At 33.6% G+C, this 25637-nt stretch overlaps 4 protein-coding genes across 4 annotated transcripts; 1 reads left to right on the top strand and 3 right to left on the bottom strand.

Annotated features, from left to right (window-relative positions):
* Positions 1-367: 367 nt before the first annotated feature.
* On the bottom strand, positions 368-4840 carry LOC137925022 (uncharacterized). The gene is made up of 5 exons (XM_068768450.1): positions 4799-4840; positions 3404-3465; positions 3023-3163; positions 2253-2358; positions 368-605 (listed from the first exon to the last, which is right to left on the bottom strand). The coding sequence occupies exons 1-5, from the start codon at positions 4802-4804 to the stop codon at positions 441-443; spliced, it is 480 nt and encodes a 159-aa protein (XP_068624551.1). The 5' UTR covers positions 4805-4840; the 3' UTR covers positions 368-440.
* A 5302-nt stretch (positions 4841-10142) lies between these two features.
* LOC137924856 (pro-resilin-like) lies at positions 10143-15031 on the bottom strand. The gene is made up of 5 exons (XM_068768238.1): positions 14949-15031; positions 13303-14052; positions 12253-12382; positions 11601-11735; positions 10143-10241 (listed from the first exon to the last, which is right to left on the bottom strand). Exons 1-5 carry the CDS (start codon positions 15029-15031, stop codon positions 10143-10145), a joined length of 1197 nt encoding a protein of 398 aa, XP_068624339.1.
* A 4609-nt stretch (positions 15032-19640) lies between these two features.
* On the bottom strand, positions 19641-20580 carry LOC137924993 (spherulin-2A-like). The gene has a single exon (XM_068768421.1). The coding sequence runs from the start codon at positions 20545-20547 to the stop codon at positions 19669-19671; it is 879 nt and encodes a 292-aa protein (XP_068624522.1). The 5' UTR covers positions 20548-20580; the 3' UTR covers positions 19641-19668.
* An 893-nt stretch (positions 20581-21473) lies between these two features.
* LOC137924855 (spherulin-2A-like) lies at positions 21474-22406 on the top strand. Its single transcript, XM_068768237.1, has one exon. It carries the CDS (start codon positions 21474-21476, stop codon positions 22404-22406), a length of 933 nt encoding a protein of 310 aa, XP_068624338.1.
* The last annotated feature ends 3231 nt before the right edge of the window (positions 22407-25637 follow it).

The raw sequence follows: 25637 nt of genomic DNA, 5'->3' as shown, positions 1-25637 counted from the left end.
TTAAATAAAGTTTTAGAAATAATAAATAATGTTATAATCGTATAGTAAGTAAAAGCATTTTTTTAAATTCGCACCACAGACTAATAAAATTAATTCATGTTTACTACCTATTCCTGCAGACTGTACGACCGGAAGTTATTAGCCTTCTACATTTAAAAAAAAAAGTATGATAAATTTCAGAGTGATCAATTTTCATTTATCGGAAATTGTCTTTTTGCTGACAAATTAGCTATACTTTCACACCTGTAACTAAACACTAATTGATTTATTGTTACGTACATAAAATAAATGGTGAACTAGTAATAATGTTTTTTACATAAATATATTTATTTAAAACAATTTACATAAATATTTGTAAAAGCAATAGTTAATCTGTACTGGCTGATAATATACAAAGAGGCATTTAAAAAAAGAATGAAATTATAAAAGAGGTTGCGTAGTTAGTAGCCGTTGGAGCGGGCGCGGTGGTTGCCGCGAGCGAAGCCGTTGCCATGGTTACCGGAGCGAAGATTACCAGCGTTTTCGTCGTATCCGCTGCGTTCTTCGGATTCCTGGTAGGAGACGCGAGACTTGAACCCGCTGGTGTCCACTTCTAAGCTCACAGACTGGAAAAATTTGAATAAAATGTTTTTTTTATCTATATATTTATTCAGACGTGGTCAGTTGCTATTGCCTGAATGTATTTATATTTCAAATTCACAAAATCTTTTATTATAATAGACAGATACATGTACTTTTGAATGGTCAATTAGTTAAACATTATAAGTAGCAATCTACCATCGGTTCGGAATAATAAACCACTGTTGAAGCCTCCATAATAACTTTCAGTCAAAATATATTTCTTACGTTTAAAACATATACACCTATACCTCGCTTTGCGTCGTTTCGTTTTGCGTTTTTTTCGTTAGATTTCGTCGTTAGATTTTCGAGGTTTCGTTGTTTTGGATTCGAGTCTGATTTTTTTTTAATTGTCTAAAAGATGGCAACACTTTTGTTTCTAATTGCGCCATGCCATCAAAACTCGGGGATTCCCTTTCTGACTACAAACAACGCAATTTGAATACAGTTTTATTTTCACGTTGTTTTGCTAATTTTAGAATTCAGTTTCAATTACGTAGTGTGTTGTGCTTTTTTAAAAAGAGATTAATAAATTTATATAAATTTTAACGTGTTGTTTTTGGTTACAAAAAAGGTAAATATTTTTCCAATTTATTTATTGGCAGAGATATATTATTTTTGTTTTTTAAATGTTTACTTTGTTCAATTTTCTTTTTAAAAAGTAGTATTTTCGTAACCCTGGAACCTATCTTCGATTTTTACATGATTTGCTATAGAAAATCTTAATTCACTTTGCGGCTTTTCAATTTGCGTCGTATTTTTTTGAAACGTAACCACGACGCAAAGTGAGGTATTGGTGTACATAAGTCGGTGAAGTGATTTTTAATGGAAAATTTCACTATTTAACTTAGAACATGTGATTGTAACAGAGAAGTTAAAAGATGCAAACATTGAGAGGTGCTTCGCACGCTGTAATGAAGATGTTAAGCTGTCTTTGCTTTCTTAACCCTTAAATGCACGACTTTTATTTATACTTTTAAAAAATAAACATCTTACAGATAGGTACACTACAATGCAGAGAAAAATATTTTTATACATGTATAATATTCTCATACTTATTTTTTTTTTCTAACTTTATGTTGCAGCTATACAATACTATGCATTTACTGATACTTATACCGTCTAAGTGGTATGTTGCAGATTTGCATCATTATGCATTTAATGGTTAAAGCCAACTGCCAATGCTTCTATACATGCCAAATCTGGACGTTTTATACGAATGCATCGTACAATGTACGCTTTTTGTATAATTATAGAACAAACAGATACTGCAGCTCTAAGGTCATGTTTGCGCACGCCTGGGTTCCCGATTAATGCGCAATTTTATAGAGCAGCAATCACGTGGAACAAGCTATATAACAATAGCAATGATATTTAACTGTGGTCGCGCGTGATATGTACGCCAGTGGTTTATATCACCAATGGATACACGTACGCAAGAGTGTGAATGGCAAAATAAACAAAAATATATCTTAAATAAGTTTTTACATTAAGCGACTTTTTTAAAATTAGTGTTTATTACTAATCCATAACTGATATACCTTTAAGTAAATCTTGTTACTAACTTACTTATATTCTATGGAATCGCTAGATTCTGAAATAAAATTTATTATTATTAAAATTATTATACATACGTCATCATCAGCCACTGCATTCCTTCCGAAGTTTCCAGCGTTTGAGACATGGATATCTTCGTCATGATCGAATCTCGCATGCGCCCCATGCTCCTGGGCATTGTTCCTAAAACAAAAAGTATTCGATAAATTATTTTTAAAATGTATATTAAAAAATAATATTAAGCACTTCAGTTATAGTTTGTTATTCTATCTAATGGATTCAGGCGTTATTTTGCGGAAGTCCATCCTAAGTAAGAAAAGTACTAATATTCATAGCTACTTCCGCCAATGCAGTAGTAGTCGTGCAATAAAATGCACCGCACGCCAGCCCGCTGATAAATGCGCATAATATATATATATATATATATATATATATTATGCGCATTTATCATCTGTATATATATATATATACAGATATATATTTATATGTATAAATAAATTGTTATTCTGTTTTTAACTAACATAACAAAATAAACATTTAAATTTGAAAATAACTGATATAAATATAATTCTGTATATTTAAAAATGAATCTTTATTTCACGCCAAAGTCGAAACTCGGAAGATAGTTGCGATGTTTGGAGAAGGCCTATACCTTGGAATGGGTGTCTATAGGTTGACATAATGGTGATGAGACGTAAGTAATTAATATCTAACGTCTATACCGAGGTGAAGATTGTTTGAACCAGTATGTTTCATCATCAATATACGAGATTTTTTTTACTATCGACATCTTAGTGCTTGTATTGTCTTAATAATAAACTACTGTTATCTGCGCTGTTTTACATACCTGGCAAATGAATTTACATCATGCTGTAGTCCATGGGTTTCTAGACTTCTGGCGGCTATTACTTCTGGAACACCAGCATTAATACCACCATGTGGACCTCTTGGATATCCTTGTGACCGTCCTGATGGCGGTGGTAGGTAGCTAGAAATGTTATAATCAATAATTTTAACGATCATAAAATTTTAAAAATGACCATGATCATCGGAATTGTCGTCCTATTTCGAAATCTACAGGTGAAGTCTATGTCCAGTAGTAAATGTTCTATGGTTGAAAATATATTGAAAGCAATAATGAAATTAAATTAAAAAAAAAATTAAAAGTATATGTACGAATGTTATCCTACCGTCAGAAATGGAAAATGATTTCATAATAAAACAGTACCTTTTAGACAAAGGCGGTTCAGCGAATGTCATAGCAATCATAGCAGCGATCACAGTTAAAACCTGTAATGAAATATTATAAGATATTATTTAGAAAATATGTTTTCAATGCAATATTACTTGGTCACATCGTGGTCTTAAAAACTAAATTTTAATAAAGCATTTTCTATCTAATTCGAGCGATTGATAGAGCCGTTTTTATTTTAAATTTACTTAAATTCTTGATGAGAAAACATATATATTATTGACTTAATTGTCACTATTTTAAATAGGAACTATAAATATAAAATCTTTTAATCAATATGACACGTATATTATTTATAGCAAAAATTTTAATTTAAGTTAAAATAAAATGCTGAATTAATGCATTTTTAAACTAAATGATTATAAATTCATTTTCTCTTTATTTTACATTAACATAGGATATATAAGAAATTATATGAAATGGGCATAAAAGTCTTGTTATATTGATTTAGTTAATACTGAAAAATAAGGCGATGATCGAATGATCGAAAACACATTATTAAAATAGTAATATAAACTACAATCGTATGGTTTTAAAATTTAAAAATCCATTGAGTCTAAAGAAAACACAAAATCAATATAAAATTCAGGCATCGTGGCGATATTTGTGGAATAAGCATTGCAATGAGCGTTTATCGGCTTACATGATGATAATTCTAACATAGTTACGTTTACAAGTGTATTATAATACTGTCAACTTCTAAAAACAAAAGACTGTGTGTTTTTAAATTTAAACTTGATGAATTTTATTTAATGGAATCAGGCGTTACCTTGCGGAAGTCCATCCTAAGTAAGAAAAGGACCAATATTTACACTCTGTGTTTCGCACTAATCGGTGTAACATAACTCCTGAAGATGCCCCGTGGAGGGGTGAAACACGTGTTGAGTGATATGACGGTGGCGGTTGTGTGAATCACATTGTTTGCCGCATACGCATTTATCAGCGGGCTGGCGGGCGGTGCACCTTGTTGCACGACTACCATTGCATGTGCGGAAGTGGCTAAATATTGGTCCTTTTCTTACTTGATGAATTTTAAATAAATAAATTATTATATCAAAGAACGGCTGGTCAATGCACCATGGAGGGGGCTGTGTTCAGGATTTATCTACATTGGATCACAAATCAGAAGATTCGTAGAAATGGCGAACGGAATTTATCGATATAGCCCAGAAAACAATTGGCAAAATGAAGTGATAGCCACATAGCGAGCAGAACAGATAGAATGGAGACCTCTGAACCACTGAGAGAATAAATGATCCTGTTAATGTAACGCTGGATGCATACTTCCAACTAGTTTTATTTGATACTCCGGGATAATGGTGATGATGATAAAAGAATGAAGATAAATAAGTAATTATTATTTAAAGTTACCTTCATTATTAGTATAATTTTGGCTGCGTTGTCTAAGGAACCACTGTGTATGTCTGATGCTTGTGTCAAGAAGTGTAAGCTTATATAGCGACAAGTGAAACCTGGCAGCAGGGGTGAATTATTACAACTCATTAACAGCACAATAGATGAGCTTTGAAGGGGATTTGTATCAGAACAGAGAATAACTTAGAGTCGCTAGCTAATAATAGTTTTTCAAGTGATCAACTCGTTTTTGTTATTTATTTTGATACTTTATGTTATTTTTAACACGCCAATCATAAGTTGATTCATATTTAATTTTGATTATGCGTAATAAACTTTTAATTATTAATTAAAAAAAAAACTTTAACATGGTTTCTGGTTTAAAAACTCTTAACCCTAAACATGTAGATAAATTAATAAAATTTAAGTTAATAGTGTGTGATATATTTGTGTGTAGATGCGTTACACATTTTTACTTTTCAATTCTTTTAGATCATATCGACTCTATATATCTCCTAGTTCCTCACAAGGATATACCGAAATGACGACATTGAATTAGACAAACAGTTTTAACACAGTCGACCTTACTCCGAATTAAAGTCGTGAAGATGTCGTGAACGAGCCTTTTGACTTCCTTGCCTTATTTGTGGTCGTCTTTTTAATGTTTAACACCTGTGGTAACTAATTTTCAAGTAAAATTTCGTAACAAATTTAGATTTCGTTAAGATATGATTGACGCAGAACAGATGGCAGCTGGGTCCTTAACCCTTTCCACTCCAAGAATGTTATGTAGCACCGATAAAATTTAATTGAATTATAGTATCTTGCGATGCTAGAATATGTTTCATTCATTCGTGATTCAAACATTTTAGTAACAAAAGTCTTTCCTGTTTTAAAATTTTCCGCATAAAGAAGTATTACACCATGTCGAGTATCACTCGACATTGGAGCTTGTTGAACAAAATCAGTGTCGAGTGACACTCGACATTGGAGTGGAAAGGGTTAACTTTCTGAACGGGATACCGTGAAACAGCAAGCGCAGCGTGGAACGTTCACTCATAAGGTAAACAGACGAGCATGTGTTGGCCGCCACCTACTAATACTATTGGAAATCTGTAAGAGAAGCCTTTGTTTCAAATGATGTCGATGATGAACTTTGTAAATTTATGAACTAACATGTATGACATGTTCACATAGTGTACTAAAACACCCTTTATTAGTACTTTTACCTTTTCCATACCATGATTGTTTGTAAGCGATTGCCTTGTGATAAGACAGCCCATTGTACTTTTTTGTATATTATTGTAAAACTTATTAAATGTTTCTTAACGTGTACAATAAAGTATATTAAATAAATAAAACACCACACATAAGCCGTAACATATAAACTACACAAACACAGACATAAAACTGGTTTTACATATATATATTATAAATGTTGCTCCTGAGTAATCCATGTCAGGTAGTCTTCTAAGGCTGAAATAATGGTGACGATGATGGTGAAGTTATTTAAGTCAATAAGTTCATAATACTTTTATAATAAATCCGTTACGCGTGTGACAAGTCTAGATCGCGCGAATCCGATTGTATGTCCAAAAAAATTTTAAAAATTTTACAACTATATTTAAAATTATGAGACGTATTTTAGAATTAAAGTCATATTTAATATTTATGAACTCATTTGTCATGTTTAATTTATCTTTCTTTCTGTAAATCATCATTTTCAACTTCTATCATGACGCGGTTAAGGATGGATGTACCATGCCTGCTGCTTCACTCTTGTCTTGAAGACTCCAAGTCAAAGCTGACTGGGAACAACGATGCCGGTATGCTGTTCCTTGGCAGAATCAAACTCGTCGTGACCTACGTTCGCAAGTCTCAGTCCACCACCGCTTGGCTATCACTGCTCAACTTGTTATAACATTACTACTATTAATTTCCTGTTTTAAATTGAAGTTTGCGTAGAATATCGTTGTGCTAACTAAACATTCTGAAACTAATTATTAGGAGCATTAAGGATAGAGAAATGAGTAGAGTATTAAGGAGTACTCGCTCTCCTTTCAACGATATTGTCAAAGGAGATTTAGACGATGACTAGACGATTACTAAAGTACTTTTATAAAGCCAAAAACATTACTTATGTAAATAATAAAACGCACTTTCTTTCAATTTACATATCTCTGTACCCACCGAATAATAAAATGACAATGGTTTTTAAATATTTACAATCTACGAGTTCTAATGCATATTGTCCTAAAATATGTAATGAACATAAACAAAAGTAACACATATAGTAGCTAAAACAATGAGAAAAATTGTAAAATGTAATGAATGGTAAAATAATCAAATTGTAAAATGTAAAATAGAATATAAGATAAAGTAAAATAATGCGATAAACAAAACCTGTGATATTAAGTAACTAGGCGAAGGAAGTGAGGCGATGAATGAACGGTAGTTAGTTAGGAAAAGAAAGATAGAAATTGTAGAATGTAAGTAGAAGAAAGATAGATCATGTAAAGTATGACAGAAGAACATGGAAACAAAAAAAAAGAAAAAAAATATTAAAGATAAATACCGTCCCTGTCCCATAAATAAGATAGAGGGACGAGAAACCTCCATTAAGCCATAAAAAAATACGTTTTGTCAATTTTTTACATAAATTTCTGGCTAAAAATGGTGGAGATAGGTAAAGTTGTTTTTTTCTCTGATATACACAAAGCGTTCTTTTAAATATTTATATAAATATTCAAAGATTTTTCGGTATAAAATAAGCATTCAAACTATACAAAGATTATAATTTCAAGTATACCAATTTTTGAGATATAACCAATATTTAGTTTTTTGTCTCTCCTTACAAGTTACATTGTCGGACTTATCAATTATTTGAAGTCAGCGGCAATATATGCTTTTCAATATACTCACGTGTTAATTTTTTAATTTAGTGGGCTATGATAAAGTTCATTTTTAAAATCACTAGTTGCAACAAAAAGTTTCAATAGATCAATGAATAATACTCCTTGACTTGGTGGACAGGTGACCCAGCGCTGCTTTCAGCAGATCACCTGTCCCACATTTGACACCATCATGAAGGTGGTACAAGAACCGTCCCCAAGAAATATCTTACGGAATAGAGGTGACATTAAGCCACCACGAAGTTAACATTTGTAGCCTTAATTAAGGAACATCTTAAAAACAAGATCGTCTGTAATTATTCGAAAACAATCTTTGAATTGAAGAATGTTCGAGAAGAAATGGCGGCGGGTCCCATAACTTACCCTTGCAGGCGTGTTTTAGAATACCTTCTGTGTCTTTTGGAAAAATGGTAAAAGTAGTGGAAGGTATTGTCGTCCCCCCCCCCCCGAATAAACTCGTAATAGCAAAAATCAAATTTTACAAAAGAAATAAAAAGCCGAAAAAAGAGAGAGAAGAAAGAATTTCTTTAACCCTTTCGTTACCAGCGCCGGAGTTAGCCGGCGTCCTCCTTGTAATGTGGGCTTATGTGTAGGGATCTACAACGTTTTAAGATTTATCACAGCCAAATAAATTACTATCAATTATCCTAACTTCTATATTTAATTAATATACCAGTAAAATCTTTAAATATGTAACACAAATGAGAAAATTCGAACATCGGCTTACCGCCATGCAATGTGCACACTTCACGGCGCACATGTCCGGTTCAGTAGCGTCACTTCGTAAAGGACTGCGGTAAAGAAAGGGTTAATAACTTTTATTATATTCAATATATGAGGTAATTTATATACCAAATCAAAGCTATTTTTTTCTGCACTAATATCGTACTTGCTCTTACTAGTCTACTTACGAAAATTACATTTTCTTCGTTGTACATTACAAAAGACAATAACATGAACGGAATAAGTTAAGCAATAGAATAATACGGGCTTATTCGCTGGGTGCAACTATATAACCTTATTGTATTATTCGTTATCTCAACAATTTCTTTTATACAGGTGATTGATTGTAGCTGTAAAAACTCTAAAGGTGTTTCTCACCTATTTTCAATTATTCTGTATCAAGTGATTACTCTTACATTAAATATTTTTTTAAATTGAAATGCGACAGGTCAATATCATTACGTTATGTTATTATTTACGAAACTATTTATTTTTAGGTATATATCATATATTGACCCTTTCCACTCCATGGCTGTTATGTAGCATCGATAAAATTTAATTGAACTATCTTGCGATTCTAGAATATGTTTCATTCAATCGTGATTCAAACATTTTAGTAACAAAAATCTTTCCTGTTTTAAAATTTTCCGCAAAAAGAAGTATTACACCATGTCGAGTATCACTCGACAGTGGAGCTTGTGGAACAAAATCAGTGTCGAGTACACTCGACATTGGAGTGGAAAGGGTTAATTGACAGCAAATGTGCTATACATTCATTTAAAGACAAGTAAAACCTTCACAGATGTTTTGTTAACTTTATAATTAATAACTGTATTCTAATAACGATGAAAATAGAATGCATCGAACCTTTTTAAAAATTAGAGAATTACCTCTATCGTCGCTTTACGCGGGTCGGTACCACTTTCATTGTGTTAACAGATTATTGTTTAGACAAAAGTGTTGTTTCACTTTTGTCCCTTAACAAAGCAGTCATTATCATATTTGGAAATGCAATTATTGCGTGATTTTTTATCTATAAACAATCATACTGTATAATCAATCTCTGCTACGCCACTGTATGAACAAAAATAGTTATGTTTCACCTTCTATCATACTAGATAGAAGCATTGCTTGAGTTTCTTCTGCTACTTCTACCGCTTTCCGAAGTGGCAGTAATCATATTACCCAGACAACAGCAAGCGGAGGATCGGCCCTCTCACGCATCCCTATGTCGGAATCGATGAGTGACAGCCCAATCTGAGGTCCACTTGTGGGAACCCTTCAACTTAGACACTCCATGGAGAGTTCGCCGAAGTGAGCTCGAGTCTCGACTCTCCCGGGAGAGCTCTAGCTTTACTTTAAAAAAGTTCTTAGTCTAGGCGTACTCTACGCCCTGCCACTTTATACCTACAGAAGTGCAAATGCCATTTGGGCAGCAGTGACAATCCCTTTAAAAAATGTTATGTTTTATTGATAATTGTGACAGTAATGATATGTAATAAAAGTATTATTCAGCATATTTTATTTTTTTTATTTATTATACATCTCATAAACATAATATAGAAATATTACAATAACTATACAGAAGTTATGTTCATATTTTATTAGGGGAGAGGGTATCGACTTATACAAAAAAAAAGAAATTGTATAAATTACGAAGAATAAATAGTTTTTTTTTTAATTGATTAAGATTGCATTAATAAGTTCATAATAAATAACACAAGTCGTCAATAAGGTCCGTCAGCGGAGAAGGCGGTCGCTGCGTTCGGCGGTTCAACCGATATCCGCGGTCGGAATCCATCTTCATCTGCCTCGTATTCAACCACCTGAAATAAGTTGCGATGTCATACAAAATTTTTTAAATTTTTAGCATATATAAAAACTAACCTAGTAGGTTATAGAATATTTTAATTATTGTTAAATGATGGTTTAAATAAATAATTCTAGAAATTTTGTAATTGGAAAGTTTGTGTAATCGGGAATGACCATGTCTCTGAAGATGATTTGTCGCTATTTTTTTTTTCACCACTATTGGGAAACCGACGTAATCCCACAGTGTACCATCTAAAGCTGCACGCCACTTTAAAGTGTTATTACCTATAACTATTAAAACGACACATACTGACACCTTGTATAAAATGTTTTGTTAAAAATTTGGTTTAATTGTAATTTGTAGAAAACTAGTGTACGTGTCCCATAAATCAACGTCAAGCCAAAATCTGTCGTTTAATTGTAATTTGTACAAAACTAGTGCAAGTGTCCCATAAATCAACGTCAAGCCAATATCTGTCGCTAGGGCAGTTAGTTGATATCGAAACGTCTCATCAAATCCTAGGATGACGACGTAAGGAGGAGGAGGATTTAGTCAAAATAAAATTTGTATAATATCATCATTTTAATTATACGATGTCCACTACTAAGCATAGGTCTACGTATGTTTCCTATAGGATCATAGCCACCAGTTCTTCGAGATGTTGTCTGCCCGCTGGCATTTCAAATCGCCAGTCCACTCCGTCATCTTCTTTCGTTAATCTATTGTACTTTTAATCTCTGATCTCTAAGACAAATACCATGCATAGCCCTCTCCATAGTTCTTTGACCGCCATGTTTTTATAGCGTAAGTCGTCATTGGTAATATACATTGGACGAGATAAAGAGGGACAACATCTCCTCTATAATAAACGACAACCAGCGTATTAGATGTATAGATATTAGCGAAATTAATAATAAGTATAATACTAAGTTTTGGTATTGTATAAGGACATACAGATAATAATTAATATTAAACGTAGAATTCACATATAAGGGTAGATTAATAAAAAATGTAAATAGCTTAAGATAATAATAAGTGGAATACAAGAGTTGATACTATACAAATTTTAGAAAATAATCAAAAAAACTAAAAACTTAATTATAACAGAGCCGACGGTGGGGGATTTTAGTCAGTAAATATCTAACACTGCCTGGGCCCTCCATTCCCAGGCGTCCAATGAGGATTTCCCCCCCGTCTAGAAATTGTAATTTAGTAAATATAGGCTCTGACTAGGTTAGAGGAAAATTTTGTAAAAAAAAAATATATACATTGGTCGCAGACTTTCAGCTATAGACATTGAGGGATATTGTACCATTACTCGAAACTTCGAGAAAGTTCTCGAAGATTCGAATAATGTTACTTTGTTACGCACCTGTTTGCTTCCGTCGGGCAACAGTACGAAGTAAGATCCAGTCGCTTTGTCGCTCTGACGTGTCTCCACATGACCAAAGTCGCTGCCGTTATCGTAGTCACTCACTTTATACGAAAACTCATAGTTAGCTGGTTCCTGTAAAAGAAATTTATTGGATACCCTTTATTCTTTTCCTTGTGAATAGAAGACTGTATTTATATTTTATCTGTACCCTTTAATATTAATTCGTTTATTAAAAAAAGTATCTACAGTGAACACCTGTGTACGATGAAGAATGCGAATGAGGAGAAGAAGTAGCTAGAATCAGATTGAGTTCGCCTATAAATCATCCATCTGATCTGGGAAAATTCCACAACAAACTCAGAGGTCTTTGGCGGTAGAGCGCTGAATGGTTTCCCTTAGAAATTTCAGCTCAGGTTGTTGTTTTCTATTTTACCAAACTGCGAGGGAATATGAGTTCTGATTGTAAGGTATAATACGACTGAATCCGCTGTATTGAGTCTTAAAATAGCACGACAAGGTTGCGTTGACGACGGGTTGACGAAATGGAGCGACACCCCCCTCCGTTTCGCCGCGCGCATACCTAAGGCGCGGTATAGCGGCTTCGGTAATAGTCAAGTTATATAATAACAGAACCTGTACTGTTACATACCTGGTTTAGAAGATCCAAAGCGGCCCTGGCGTATTCATATCCTTGGTCAGAGGAAATTTCCCGAGGCAGTCCGTATTGCTGTGAGGGCATGGCATTACGTGAGGATGGAAGGTACTCCAGTGATGGTGACCTGCAGAATAAGAATGCTTTTAGTCCATCATACGATTAAGTGGGTTTTTAACTCATTTTAATCTCTGGATAATTTGTGATGATGTATATGTTAAGAGAAGGCCAATAGTTGTAGAAAGAACAAAAAGATAAGGAGTTTTCGGTGTTCTCATGCGAGTGTAACAAAAAATTACTATTTAGACTTACTTTTTTATGTTAATCATAATCGTAGACTAAATAAATAAATAGTACTTGTCAACTTTTTTTTGGTTTCGGGGGAAAATTTCTGAATGTTCAAAATAAGTCTGCCTGTATGGAGAACAGGGCTCTTTGGGATTTCTACCCACTAAAACCTTCACGATGATCGGCCTTTGTGCTATGTTAGGGACTCCGGTATATTCATTAGGAACTTTTTAAATCTTTCTATTGTTCCTCCCACTTATTACAACTTATAAACTAACATTATTTGACTTCCATTTACAAAATGCAAAAGGGATATTAAAAGTAAATTTGTCGAAAAAAAGTTCATTATTCAATAAACGAATATTTAAATGACAAGAATCCTTGGCAGTGATGTCGCCTGATTATTTTGATTTCATTTAGGATATATCTGATAAATTGCATTTGTATAAATCTGTATTGTTCATCCTTATTCAAATATGTGTTGTTGTGGAGTTTATTCCTGCTTCAACTCCAACTGTAACACTTTACAAAGCAGCGTAGAGAAAAAAATAAAATAAGTTTATAAGAATAATAAGAGTTCAGATTAAAATTCTAATGTTGAATAAATGAATTCTATCTTTATGTTTATCTTTAATTCACGCCCCAATTTCAGAGTCACTTTATTAGCGGCGTCTTACTATTTCTTCCAACGCTTTATCGACACCGTAATCTATGTTATTAAAATTTTAAAATATTTTATTAGCATTTAAACATACGTACCTGAGTGGAGAGTGATATGAAGCAAGTGCATTGTTACTCAAACTGCTTCTAGCGATATCTTGTTCTATATATCCTTGGGATTTAGTTCTTGTATTTGCACCGTATTTATCGACAATTTCTCCTGAAAGAGCCGTGTTTCTGGCTTGACCTCCATACTGATTCGATGAACGCGGTGATGATTCTTGATTTGCAAAAGGATTACGCTGTGTGTAGGTTTTGGATGATCTGTGTAGATTTGGCTTAAAAGAGTCGCTTTGAAATTTCGGCAATCCGTACTTTTGAATAGGCGCCGGAATTCCTTTAGAAAGATTTCTATTATAAGATGTTCTACCATATTGTTCTGATCTAGCTTCTGGTACACCGTATTGTTCTAACGGAGATGATCTTTGTGATGGAACGCCGTATGAACTTGAAGGATTTCTTGATATTGGAGAACCGTATCTTTGAGATATACCGTTCTTTGCGTTTGCAGATGAAAAGCTTTGATCTAATCTTGATTTCAGTGTTTCTAAGGATGCAGAATTTCTATATGATCCAGAATTGCGTAAATTTGGTGTTCCATATTCTGAAGATAAATGGAAATCTGGTGATTCATAAGCTTCTGAAATAGTTCTAGTGTTAGGTCCGCCATATTGGTTATTAACATTGTCTACGGTATAACTCTCAGCAGATGGTACAGAAAGATCTGGAATGTATTGTTGATCACTTGCAAAATCATGCACAGACTGAGCCGCTTCCAAGTAACTATCTCTGTAAAAAAATATAGAATTTTCATATACAGGAAGATTGATTATAGGTGTGAGATCTTTAAAGAGACAAACGAATTGCTCATTTGTCTGCAAAAAGCTTCCACAACTATTTCTAATAAACCTGTGTAAGGTATACACTCTGATAAAAAGATAAAAATTAAGATAAAATTTGTTTGTTCAACACTGGAACTTTTAACAGAAGTCTTATTGATAGTAAACTTATTATCTATTTATCTTTTTAATCTGTCTTATTTTGGACTCTACTCTGCTTCGCAAGGTGTTATAGTTGTGTAGAAGAAGCAGGAAGAAACTTAACAACAACGCATCTGGTCATCATCTGAAATATGTTACATTAATTCATATTTTCCATCGGAATACGACAGGTCAACAAGTTCTGGCAGTATAGTGTAAAGGAAAACATAGTAAATAATGATTGATTGTAATATGTAGTAATCTGAATTTCGATAACGCTTTATATTTTTGATTTTTGTACATGGTGTACAATTCAAGCTACGTGATCACCCTGTATAAATTAAAATTAAGAACACGAAGGAACAACGACAGTCATTATTCAATAAACGAATATTTAAATGACAGGAATCTTTGGCAGTGATTTCGCTGGATGATTTTAATTTCATTTAGACTATATCTAATAAAGTGTATAAATCTGTATTGTTAAACTTTATTAAAGGATGTATCTTTACACTTCTTCTCCACAGATATTTTACCTTGCGAAGCATAGTCGAGTCATAATAAAATAGATTTAAAAAATTAATAATAATTATTTTAAAAGTTCCAATGTTGACTGAATGATTTTTATCTTTATATGGCTGCAATAAACAAATATTTAAGTTGTTCAGGCCAATAAATATTTTTACGTTTTACTACAATACTTACCCTACCGATGGCTCCGCCAGCACCAAACCAACCGTACACAAAAGTAGAACTAGCATCTGAAAATTAAAGGCGCACAACTTCATTGAGAATAAACATGGTAAAATGTACAAGATATAGGTCATCGGAACACTCTTGATTCAGGGCAATTTAAACTGGTCCTATTGGAAATCTATCGGTGAAGCCTAGTAGTGTTCTAAATGATGGTAGAGATGATGAAATGAATGGAGGAGGTGAAGATGATGAAGAATGGACGACTTACGGCTCAAATGATTATAACGATGAAAAGATAGTGTGCAAACACTTTTATAAATTTGCATAACATTGCCACAAAATAATCTTGAATTATATAAATGGAGTAACGAATAAAAGTTAACTAATATAAAGACAAGGCAATATAAACGGATAATTAAAAAAAAGTATTCTAAAATTTTTTAGTTTGTTGTTCAAAATGGCGTCGATTTCGTACAATTCGCTGCTTTGAAAATAGCATCTATTTGCTACAATCCATTTGGATCTTACTAAAGTGTTATACCTATATTTTTTTTAATATGTATATTCATAATTTAACAAGCTTACAATGTATATTTCGAATTATTTAAACACCTTTTTCTAACTATTTTCATTGTATTACTTTATTTCGTATTAATGATATATTGGAGCACTATACATACAAAGATCTATAATTAAAAAAAAATCTGTTTGTTCTTTTTTTAAATATCTCAAACCGATTTTATTACCACCCACCTTCAGAACCGTTTGAAGTGGACGAAATGTCTAGAGTAAATAATCAAAAATTCAATGCGCTATATATACCAATCGTAACATTAAAAGTTTAAGTTATATTTGCAGCCGAGATTAAATTGGTCAAGAGATTATAAGCTTTAATCCATTACAATAGAAGCGTGAGTGATTTGTTCACATGTATAACGTCGTTGGAAAGCTACGATAGTTGAAGCCTTGTGTGTGACGTCATCGAAGCTTGTGTATTGGATGTTCTGGGCATAAGCCGCGAAACTTTTATCAATTAATTAACAGGTTAAGATTGGGGGAAGTCCCTGGAAGCGGGCAGCTCAAGATGGGACATCATAGTGAGCTTTGAGAAACATGATCATCGCCATTCAATTAATGTCGAAAGAAGATAACTTGCTTGCTTGTGATGCAGCTTCATTAAAATTGACCCCGTGGAAACAGAGGTCCACGGACTAAAAAGTTTTACACTGGCGATCGTACCCCAGTAGCAACGAAGACGTACACACGCGGAGAACTATACCCGTGTAGGTGTATAGTGTAGTGAGTGAGGTGTTGTGTATGTAGCACGAAGCGAGGACTACTCGGCGGTCGGGAGAGACACGAGCCTCTCCGGACCGCCCTCGCTTGAACGCGGGTTAGGCGGACTCGGCCGCCGTGTCATGTGTAAGTAATGAATGACATGTGCATCGAGACCGCTGGGGTTCGATATGAGACGTGTATCCTGGCGTTGAGACGGGAGAGCGGAGATTATTTAAATTCCGCTTTAAGGGCAGCGAGAAGGGCCGAGTGCTCTGCAATACAGGGAAAGCTCTCCGAGGGACCGGAGGCTTTGCGGAGTTTAGCGGCTAATATGCAGACCTCGTCGAGGTCCACATTGGCGAGGTAGCGCGCGAGGGCTTTGAGCTCCTCATCAGGCGAAGAGGACCCAGTTTGGGGTTTGGAGAGTTAAGGAGATAAGCTCGATGATCAACAGTTAACTATAACCTTGTTGTTTCCAGAAGAATGCACTTTTTTTAGTCGTATAAAACAAGTCAGGAGGTCTTTCAGATCTCATAATGCAATGAACGTGTTAAAGTAGATGTTCTATGTATATAAAAAAGTAGAATAGTTCACGTGAACTCTTGTCCGACGAAGCTGCAAAAATCTTAGGGCTAACATTATTAACTTGTTTGGAAACAAAAGGATGAAAATGTTTTATGAATAAAATCGGTTTTCATCATAAAAATAAACTCTTTTTTTCTCTAGTTCATACCATAACTTGAGATTTTACTGATTTCGTTCATCTTTTTATATTTATATTTATAAATGTTCTAATACTTTGTAGTTCAAGTTACGGATTGAGATGTGGGTTGGGACTCCACGAGTGGACCGGCGACATAGTAAGCCGTGGGCTGCATAAGACGGATCTTTGCGGCGTTCTTTGGGAGAGATATAAACGTTATGGGCGTCTATCAGCAGAAAATAAAAAGAAGTATACTCTGTAATAGGTTCATATGCTATGCTACCACTGCTCATGTGGTGTCGTCTGTAATCGATTTCAATTTTTTTTATTCAAATTTATATATTTTTTTATTTATTACTTTGGTATACGTAAAAAAAATTGCAAGAAATATTTATCGAAAACCAAGAAACTGTTGAAAAAAACTAATTATATTTGTTTTATTATAATTGTGTAATAAAATAATCAGATATCTCAGTTTTCTTTTCCTCGTATTAGTTGTTCTGGTAAGAAATAAATCTGCGATCTTTTTTAGTGGCTAGGACATTATTTAACCAGGTCATTAAATCGATGTAATTAATTAGAATTTTAATTTTTCTAATTCAAATTTTGTTTTATATAAGCATACCCGATAGATTTCCTATTGGACAGATTCGAAGCGACATGAACAAAATTATCTGTTCATTTTTGTGATCGTCATATGATATGGCACGTCATACTATTTAGCTTCATCGTCATCATGACAGTCGATATATTATACTCCTTATTGTAATACCATGCACAGTTGGCAACAATAGATTAACTAATTTTATCATAGTTTAGATCAGAGTTCCCCAAACTTTTTTGTGTCGTAGACACCTTGCCATGTTTTTCCGTGTTGGGTAGACTCCCTACTTACCTGACCCCTACTTACCTGATATTGATTTCCTGTAAATTTCTAACTGTAGTGAAGTTTAGTGTTAAAAACTTAAAGTAAAAACACATGTTAATTTATACATTTATTAATTGAATTTAAATTAAAAATACTCAAAATAAAATTTTGTATCTGTTGTGTAAAATATACGTAACATTAAATAAATATAAAATTAACTATAAATAAAATAACATAAGCAATAATTTTACTTCATAGGTACTTTTATAAATAATGTAAATGTTTTGATATTTTAAGATAGTATGATGTAAGTAAATAGGTACTAGCAGTGTATGTGTTGAGATCCACTATCGTGGACCCCCATTTTCATTTCATGGACACCCAAATTTTTTTTCGCTGACGTAGACCCCTTGCAGGTTGTCATAGACCCCTAGGGGTCGATATAGATCACTTTGGGAATCACTGGTTTAGATAAAGATATAACTAGGTCTGTAGCAGTCCAAATTAAACAAAAGATTTAAAACGGCTTTACAATCATATACCATTAGTCTTTCGATATTTTCTTCCTTTACCTTTTAATTATTTATTTTTTAACTCTCAGAGATTTTTTAGAATAATTGTAATTTGTGTCGCTAGTATTTTTGTACAATTTTTTTTTTCGCTTTTACTAAACGCAGACAGTTGGGTGAGGGTTTCCGCTGTTTGATGCGGATCTTTCTTCTCCCAGCTGTTAGTCACAACAGCGTTTTACCATTATTCACAATTTTTCTTATAGGTAATAAACCTAAAAATAATACAATTTGAAAGTTTTACTCAACTATATATTAGTTGGTACATTATTTTACTTCAAGTCGCTGCCCAAGCGCTACAGACCGTTAAATGCCTTGAAATTTAGGACAATGTGCCGGGCCAACTCATCAAAAGATTCTGCCGTAGATTTTTTCCTGAGAAGGTCCGATAAGTTAAACGCAGGTATAATAAGGTTTTCACATAAGGTCACGTGGTGGTCACGTGGCTTTTGGATGCGAATCGGGAGCAGTGTCTGAGTAAGTGATCAAAAGTCTGTACTGTGGAATCGTCAAATGGGCAAGTCTCATTATCGAACCTCCTTGGTTTGTTACAGAAATAGATCTGGCCATCCAGGTAGTGTTGGTGTAAAAAAGACTGTCAAAGCTATAAGGGAAGAATATGAAGAAATCTTGTCCGAAAGCAAAAGATTTGATCTCACGGACAACGGAGGTATATAATTTCTTAGGGATTGCAAACCGATCGAGAATCGAACTTGAAACCTACTGTCATAAGTCACTGATCCACTGTTAGATCAAAATGACAAATGATATTTAATGATTGCGTCCCCGCACGCAATTACTTCGACAAATAGAGAAATAATGCCAAGGCCACGGAGCCTAAACGGAATCAGACTAGATAACAAAGGGACCGTTTGTCACGCTCATCTGTGAAAGAAAACAACACATGACCTCTTTAAACTATTTATTTTCTCATGAAATCATCAGATGACATTCAATTTTACTTTCAAAATGTGCAGCGGTTGAATACATCTCAATTGACAGGGTGGAAAGGTTCGATTCCCAAACAATATCATTAAACCCTAAAAAAACATTAAAAAAATGTTTTTAAAGGTCATCAACATTTGAGCCACGTCCCCATATATTTCCTATAGAACTGTTCTTCATCTAGTATTTTTATGTGGCGTTCTACGGTGCTTTAGAGAAATAAAAACCGCGATGTTTTTAAAATATATTGCTAATTGTAATTGGAATTTAATTTTCCATGTCTAGTTACAGAATAAAACAACGTACGTCTCTTTCGTAGTGCTCCGAAACTATATTAAATCAAATAAAAAACTTATAATTCAGTTTTTATAATGTCTCTCCTGAAACTTTATCATATACTTTCAAACTAGCATCCATAAAGAAACCCATATTGATTGTCTCCTTTATTATAACCTCATTTTCTAAACCACCACTCTTCATCACACTGTCTATAGATGGACCATAGAAATGATGTCCTTTGTATGCTGGTTTGAAATTAACAGCAACATTTCCTCTTAGAGTTGCTTCATATAAAACTTCGATCTCTATAGTGCCTTTGCTTGCTGATAAAACAGCAGTTGCAGCTTGTCCTGGTTGGAGTTCTGTTTCCACTCCACTAGTGGTTCCAACTGTAACAGTTTCAGATTTCTCTTCACTTTCTCCCCAACTGGATGTGAAAGAGAGACCAGTTGTTCCAGAGGCTTTAGCAAATAGTACATTGACGTCATACTCTATCTCTTGTGATACAGTAGTCTCTTTGCTCTTTGACCAACTCGTTGTGATTGTATTCTCAACTGTTTGACTTATTCCTGTGTTGACTTTAATCGTTCTATTCGATGCGTTTTCGAAGTCATGTGACATTACTGTTACCGGTTTTTTAATTAATGACTTCAATTTTGCCGATTTCACTTTCAGAACACGAGAAACTTCTTCCCAATTGTAAGTTTTATACAAATCACCCCAAGGCGTTGGACTTTTTAGGTATACTTTACTGGGTATTCTTTTGTAATGTCTCTTAACCGCTTGTCTGATGTTTGTGTTACCAATATTAAACAGTTTGATTTCATTTTCTCCAATTACGTCGACTTCGTATCCCGTGTATATCACTGTGACATCATTAGAACTTGCACCCACGTTTATATCTAGAGATATTTTAGATTCAACTGCAATTATACAAGTAATTATTAAGATAAGTGAATAGAACATAGTTATAATGTGTAACGACAAGTATGGTATTGAGATGCCCGAATCTTTCTGACGTTAAAATTACATTTTTTTATTCCTGATTTATTTAACCTTTGCTCTTCTTATCATTGTAACATAGTAAATATTAAGATGTTTCGTCCTTATGTGTATTACTGAAATGGATTATTTTATGTAGAATTCGATCAAAGTTACCCACCTTTGACTCGACATCTCTGTTCCAGAACATTAAGACTTTTTTCTGTGCAATATGTGGTCTGCCTACTGCAACTTCTACTTTCTAATACACTAAAGATAATTTTGTTTATTAGTTCGATTATGCTCCTCATTTCTCGACCGAATCAAAATCTGTCTATTTTATTAATAAATAGGAATAATATGACGCGAATAAAAATCATCTATTTCAAGTTACAGGGTACTTGATCTTGTATAATGTTGACAGCTTTACTAGTTTTAACCACCTGGTGGGGGCCCTTGAACGTAGTCAATCTATGGAGGGTCCGACTAGGCGATTTATGAACTCGCCGACCTATCTATCCGTTGAAATTATAATATGTAGCGGTCTTAGCCGAGATCAAAAAGAACAAAATCTACAAATGGTACTTGGGCGGCAATGTTAGCAAACTCAAAAATAGCTTCTTAAACTGTATAAACTATGTTAATTGTGTATTATAAGATACATTCAAACATACTACATAACGAACGCAAAAATTTCAATTTATTATTAAATATAAAAGCAACTGAATCTGTAAGTCGATTGATCATCAATGTGTAATCTTTAATGAGCGTTGTACTTGACCACGATTGATAAGTAGGTCAAAGCTTTATCAATACTATTTACGTTATTCAATCATCATTGATTTACTCGCTATTTCCAATCACAGGGTTAGTTTACTACCGTTAGTTGGAAAGATTGTATGAGTTAAAATATGCGTTTAATAGTTTTTATTGGTTTGATACTTAAAATTGTTTTCTGTGATGCTGATATACAAGTAGTGGTAAAAACTGAATCTGAAAAGGATCGAGTGTTAGTTACATTCAATGGTGTAGATAAAAAAACTGTAACAGATATGGAAGTAAAGTTGTTTAATATAACAGACTACAATCTAAGCAGAGGTGTAAGAATTGAACTAGGTAAAGCGTCTGACGATATATTCTTATACGATCCAACGAAATACGGTAATCTATATAAGAAATACAATTGGTCACCCGTAACCAGAAAACTGGAAATAAGAAAAACAGAAATTGTCGATGTCATAAATGAAGATGTCGTCTTAAAATCACACGAGTATGTTAACAATACAACAAATACAATCAAAACTAAAGCATCAATATATCAGACTGTTGAAAATGTAATCAATTCCTTTTGGTCTAAAGAAGGTTTGCCCGAGGACAACATTATTTTTAAGATAGATTATAATTTCACTGGTGGAAATAAATCGTATCGAAATCTATGGAGGAAAGACAACTTTAGAAGCGCATCTATAGCGTTTGGCACAGTTAAAAAAGGATATATAAATATAAAACCAGGACAGAGAATAACAATCAGGTTAAGCGGAAAGAAAACAATATTGTTAATCAAGATCTATTACGTTGCATCATTAATTGGTAATGTCGTATTAAACTACGCTCATGTATACGGTAAATATCATTTTTGGGCACCACAGATTAAAGATATAATGAAAGCTGCTGGAATTATTAATGAAGTAATGACAACGGAACTAATAGAAGTTCGATGTCACACAGATCCGGTTCTATATATCTTTGACAGTTCCTCTGGAGAACCAGTAAATGTAATAACACCTTTGCCGCCATTTCGTTTTCGGCCTAAATCTAAACAACCTGTGAAATCAAGACAATAATGGTTAATATGAAATTTGTTAATTGAAAATTGGTTAATTGAAAAGTATTAAATAGTGATTGATAAATTAAGAAAACAAAAGTTTTTATTTTTTTACCTACTAGCTGACTATTTCGCGGAGAGAAAAAATATACAGAAAAAACTGCACATGAAAAAAAATATTTTGTTCACGATATAAATCTATGAGGGCTATATTTTTAAGCATGTTCAATCTTTAATGAAGAATTACTCCGTGTCAAAATGATCACGACCCTCGAACATGAAGATGATATGAGTCAAACATGAGAATGATATTAGGGTAAAGATGACAAAGTTGTAGCGCATCAATAATTAAAACAGAGAGGAACTAATTAAATTCTATTTATTGTACACACTGAAAAACATATACATAGTTGCATAATAGTAAAAAAAGCGATCTTACCACACTAGGAAATTTCATTCAGACAATCATAATATGGTAAGAAGAATCAAAAATAACGAAAATTGTTCACTATATTTTCGCTTATTGACCATAGTATAGATGAGATGAAACTGTACTGTCTTAAAGGACGTTGAGAGCGCTGCTTGATCCCTCGCCGCATCAAATTAAAATTGATGACTTACCCGAGCTGAAATTAAAAGTAAATATTTATATACTAAAAGTTTATATTCAATATATTCTTATGTAATATTTAATAAATTTCTAAAGTACATAGGACAGTTATTTTAGCAAACACTGTTCAGCTGCAGATGGCTGTTAGGGCCTTATGATTCTGGAGTGAAGACCAAGAAACGGCATGCGCTGATATCCACCCATAAGGTTGTAGAATTCCTCCTCATCCATCCTCTGGAAACTTGCCGGTAAGCAGTGGAAATCCTGTATAATTAATACACAAAATGTGAATTATATTCTTGTATACCGGAAATCGATTTGGCGACCTACGATCGCAATTTTCAGTACTCTACCACTGTGTCACTACTCCAAATATAATCTTATCACAACTACATTATTGGAGTAAACAAAAAAGAAGACTTTTTTGTTTACTCCAACTTGTTTTTAAGTGTTCTTTATTTATTTTTACGATATTAAATAAATTATTAAAGTGATCGCGATTTTTTTTATTTTATGACGAAGATTTTTTTTTAATTTATTAACTCGTGTATGCCTCGTGTATGCTTAGCCCTGAGTCCTAAGAAGCTGTATAAGAATAGCGTCTAGCGAATATAGCCATTGGTATCTAATAGCTTCATGCGTTACCTCGCAGAAGTCCATCCTAAATAAGAAAGGGACTAATATACAGCTACTTCCGCTATGCAGCAGTAGACGTGCAATGAAACACACCGAGTTCAGTGTTTGACACTGGTCGGTGTAATATCTCCTGAGGAATCCCCGTGAAGGGATGAAACACAGTTGTTTTTCGCATTGTTTGCCGCACGTGCATTTATCTCTCAGGCGGTGCACTTCATTGCACAACTACTGCTGCATAGCGGAAGTAGCTATATAGTCGCTTTCTTACTTATAGCCATTGGATTGCGACAGATCAAAAACTATTGACATTACTAAATAAATTAACAAAATTCGAAATAAAAGTACATGCGTACTGTTGTTAAAATCTACCATAAATAAATTATTGTTTAATTTTCTTAATTAATCTTTATTTACGATTAAGACATTCCTCTTCTACTTTTCAGTTGACGGACGCCCACTGCAAGGCATAGGTCTGCCCCCCAAGTAGGTAACGATCACCGGTCCTGCGCTGCCCGCAACCAACGACTATCGACGACCTATGTCGTTAGTCTACCTAGTCGGGAGCCGCGTCTACCGCTACTGCCACTTCAGATGAACAATCTTTCGCGCTACGTCGTTGATCTTGGTTCTTCTGCGGATCTCTTCATCACTGTTCTTCATTCTCTCTGGGTGACATTGATCCTTATAAAGCCTGTAAGTGACCACTTCTCGGATCCGTATGTCATCACCGGCAATACACATTTGTCAAAGATCATTTGTCAAACATTCTGATATTTTGGTATTGATTAAGACATTAAATCAATAAAAAAGTGGGTACTCTGAAAAATGATATATTTTTTTATTTTCGTTGAATAGATATGTGTGACAAAACTTTAAAGTTTACACAACTAATTAAAGACACGCTGTATAAAGTGATCACTCTGAATTATGTTACATTAATTAATTTTTTTCATATATATAATTTGCAATTATTCGAATTTTAAAAACACTTATTTTATTTTTGTCAACAATTTATTATTTTTTTTTTACATCTATTTCTAATCACCTTTATAAATTGATCACTTAAATTTTATTACAATTCGATAGGTAAATAACTTTTTACAGTATAAAGTTTGCAAGTAGAGATATTAAACAATAAATCATTTTAATATGTAGTAATCGGCATTTTGAGAACTATCACATCTGAAATCATTAATTTTTGAATTGTAGCTGTGAGGTATACCATCACTCTTTTAAGGCTTTTATACCTTTTTTTTTCTTTTATTAATTCTAATTTGTATCGCTAGTGTTTTTTTAAAATATTTATTTTTCGCTTTAACTAAACGCAGACAGATGGGAGAGGGTTGCCGCTATTTGATACGGATCTTTCTTCTCCCAGCTGCGAGACACGACAGCGTTTTATAATTTTTACAATATTTCTACTTACGATTAAATACAACTAAATTTTATACATATTAACAATATAACTTGGATTACTCAATTATATATTAGTTGGTACATTATTTTATTTCAATTCGCTGTCCAAGCGCTACAGACCGTTAAATGCCTTGAGATTTAGGACAATGTGCCGGGCCAACTAATCAAAAGATTCTGCTGTAGATTTTTTCTTGAGAAGGTCCGGTAAGCTGGCTTTTATACCTATAACCAATTTCTCTGTACACAACACTATACAGTCTATAAGTGTTAGGTTTATACGGATTTATGTAAAGAAAAATCATTGAGTGCGTTTAGTTCAAAGTTTTGATATCAAAGCCTAATATTCGACTGCATTCGAACAATGTTTGCGTCTCAACCGCAAAATCACCATCAGCTTTAATGACAACGCACACGCGCTGTGTCGACACGATATATCGAAGGTCCTTATCAACAATAGGAAGACTTCGTGCTTATAATATCGTCATTGGAATTTCGCCCCTATTAACACGCAATAGAGTTCAAACATCAGAGAGGATATCGAAACCTAGTCGACCAATCGGGCTTTCTTCCAGTCGAATTTTGATCAGT

This window comes from Battus philenor, unplaced genomic scaffold (assembly GCF_028537555.1).
Source record: "Battus philenor isolate CCGP_79_NKW_IND1 unplaced genomic scaffold, ilBatPhil1.0.hap1 SCAF_25, whole genome shotgun sequence".
Lineage (NCBI taxonomy): Eukaryota > Metazoa > Arthropoda > Insecta > Lepidoptera > Papilionidae > Battus > Battus philenor.
The sequence above is the reverse complement of the archived record's forward strand: the minus strand, read 5'-3'. Positions and strand labels throughout refer to the sequence as shown.

Excerpts from the sequence above, each read along its gene's own strand:
- LOC137925022 (XM_068768450.1), bottom strand. Across the intron at positions 3,164-3,403 it reads GAACCGCCTTTGTCTAAAAG|CTACCTACCACCGCCATCAG; the intron begins GTACTGTTTTAT and ends TAACATTTCTAG. Across the intron at positions 606-2,252 it reads ATGCAGTGGCTGATGATGAC|TCTGTGAGCTTAGAAGTGGA; the intron begins GTATGTATAATA and ends AAATTTTTCCAG.
- LOC137924856 (XM_068768238.1), bottom strand. The coding sequence starts at position 15,031 with ATGAAGTTGTGCGCCTTTAATTTTCAGATGCTAGTTCTACTTTTGTGT. Across the intron at positions 14,053-14,948 it reads CTGGCGGAGCCATCGGTAGG|AGATAGTTACTTGGAAGCGG; the intron begins GTAAGTATTGTA and ends ATTTTTTTACAG. Across the intron at positions 12,383-13,302 it reads TCATATCACTCTCCACTCAG|GTCACCATCACTGGAGTACC; the intron begins GTACGTATGTTT and ends CTTATTCTGCAG.
- LOC137924993 (XM_068768421.1), bottom strand. The coding sequence starts at position 20,547 with ATGTTCTATTCACTTATCTTAATAATTACTTGTATAATTGCAGTTGAA.
- LOC137924855 (XM_068768237.1), top strand. The coding sequence starts at position 21,474 with ATGCGTTTAATAGTTTTTATTGGTTTGATACTTAAAATTGTTTTCTGT.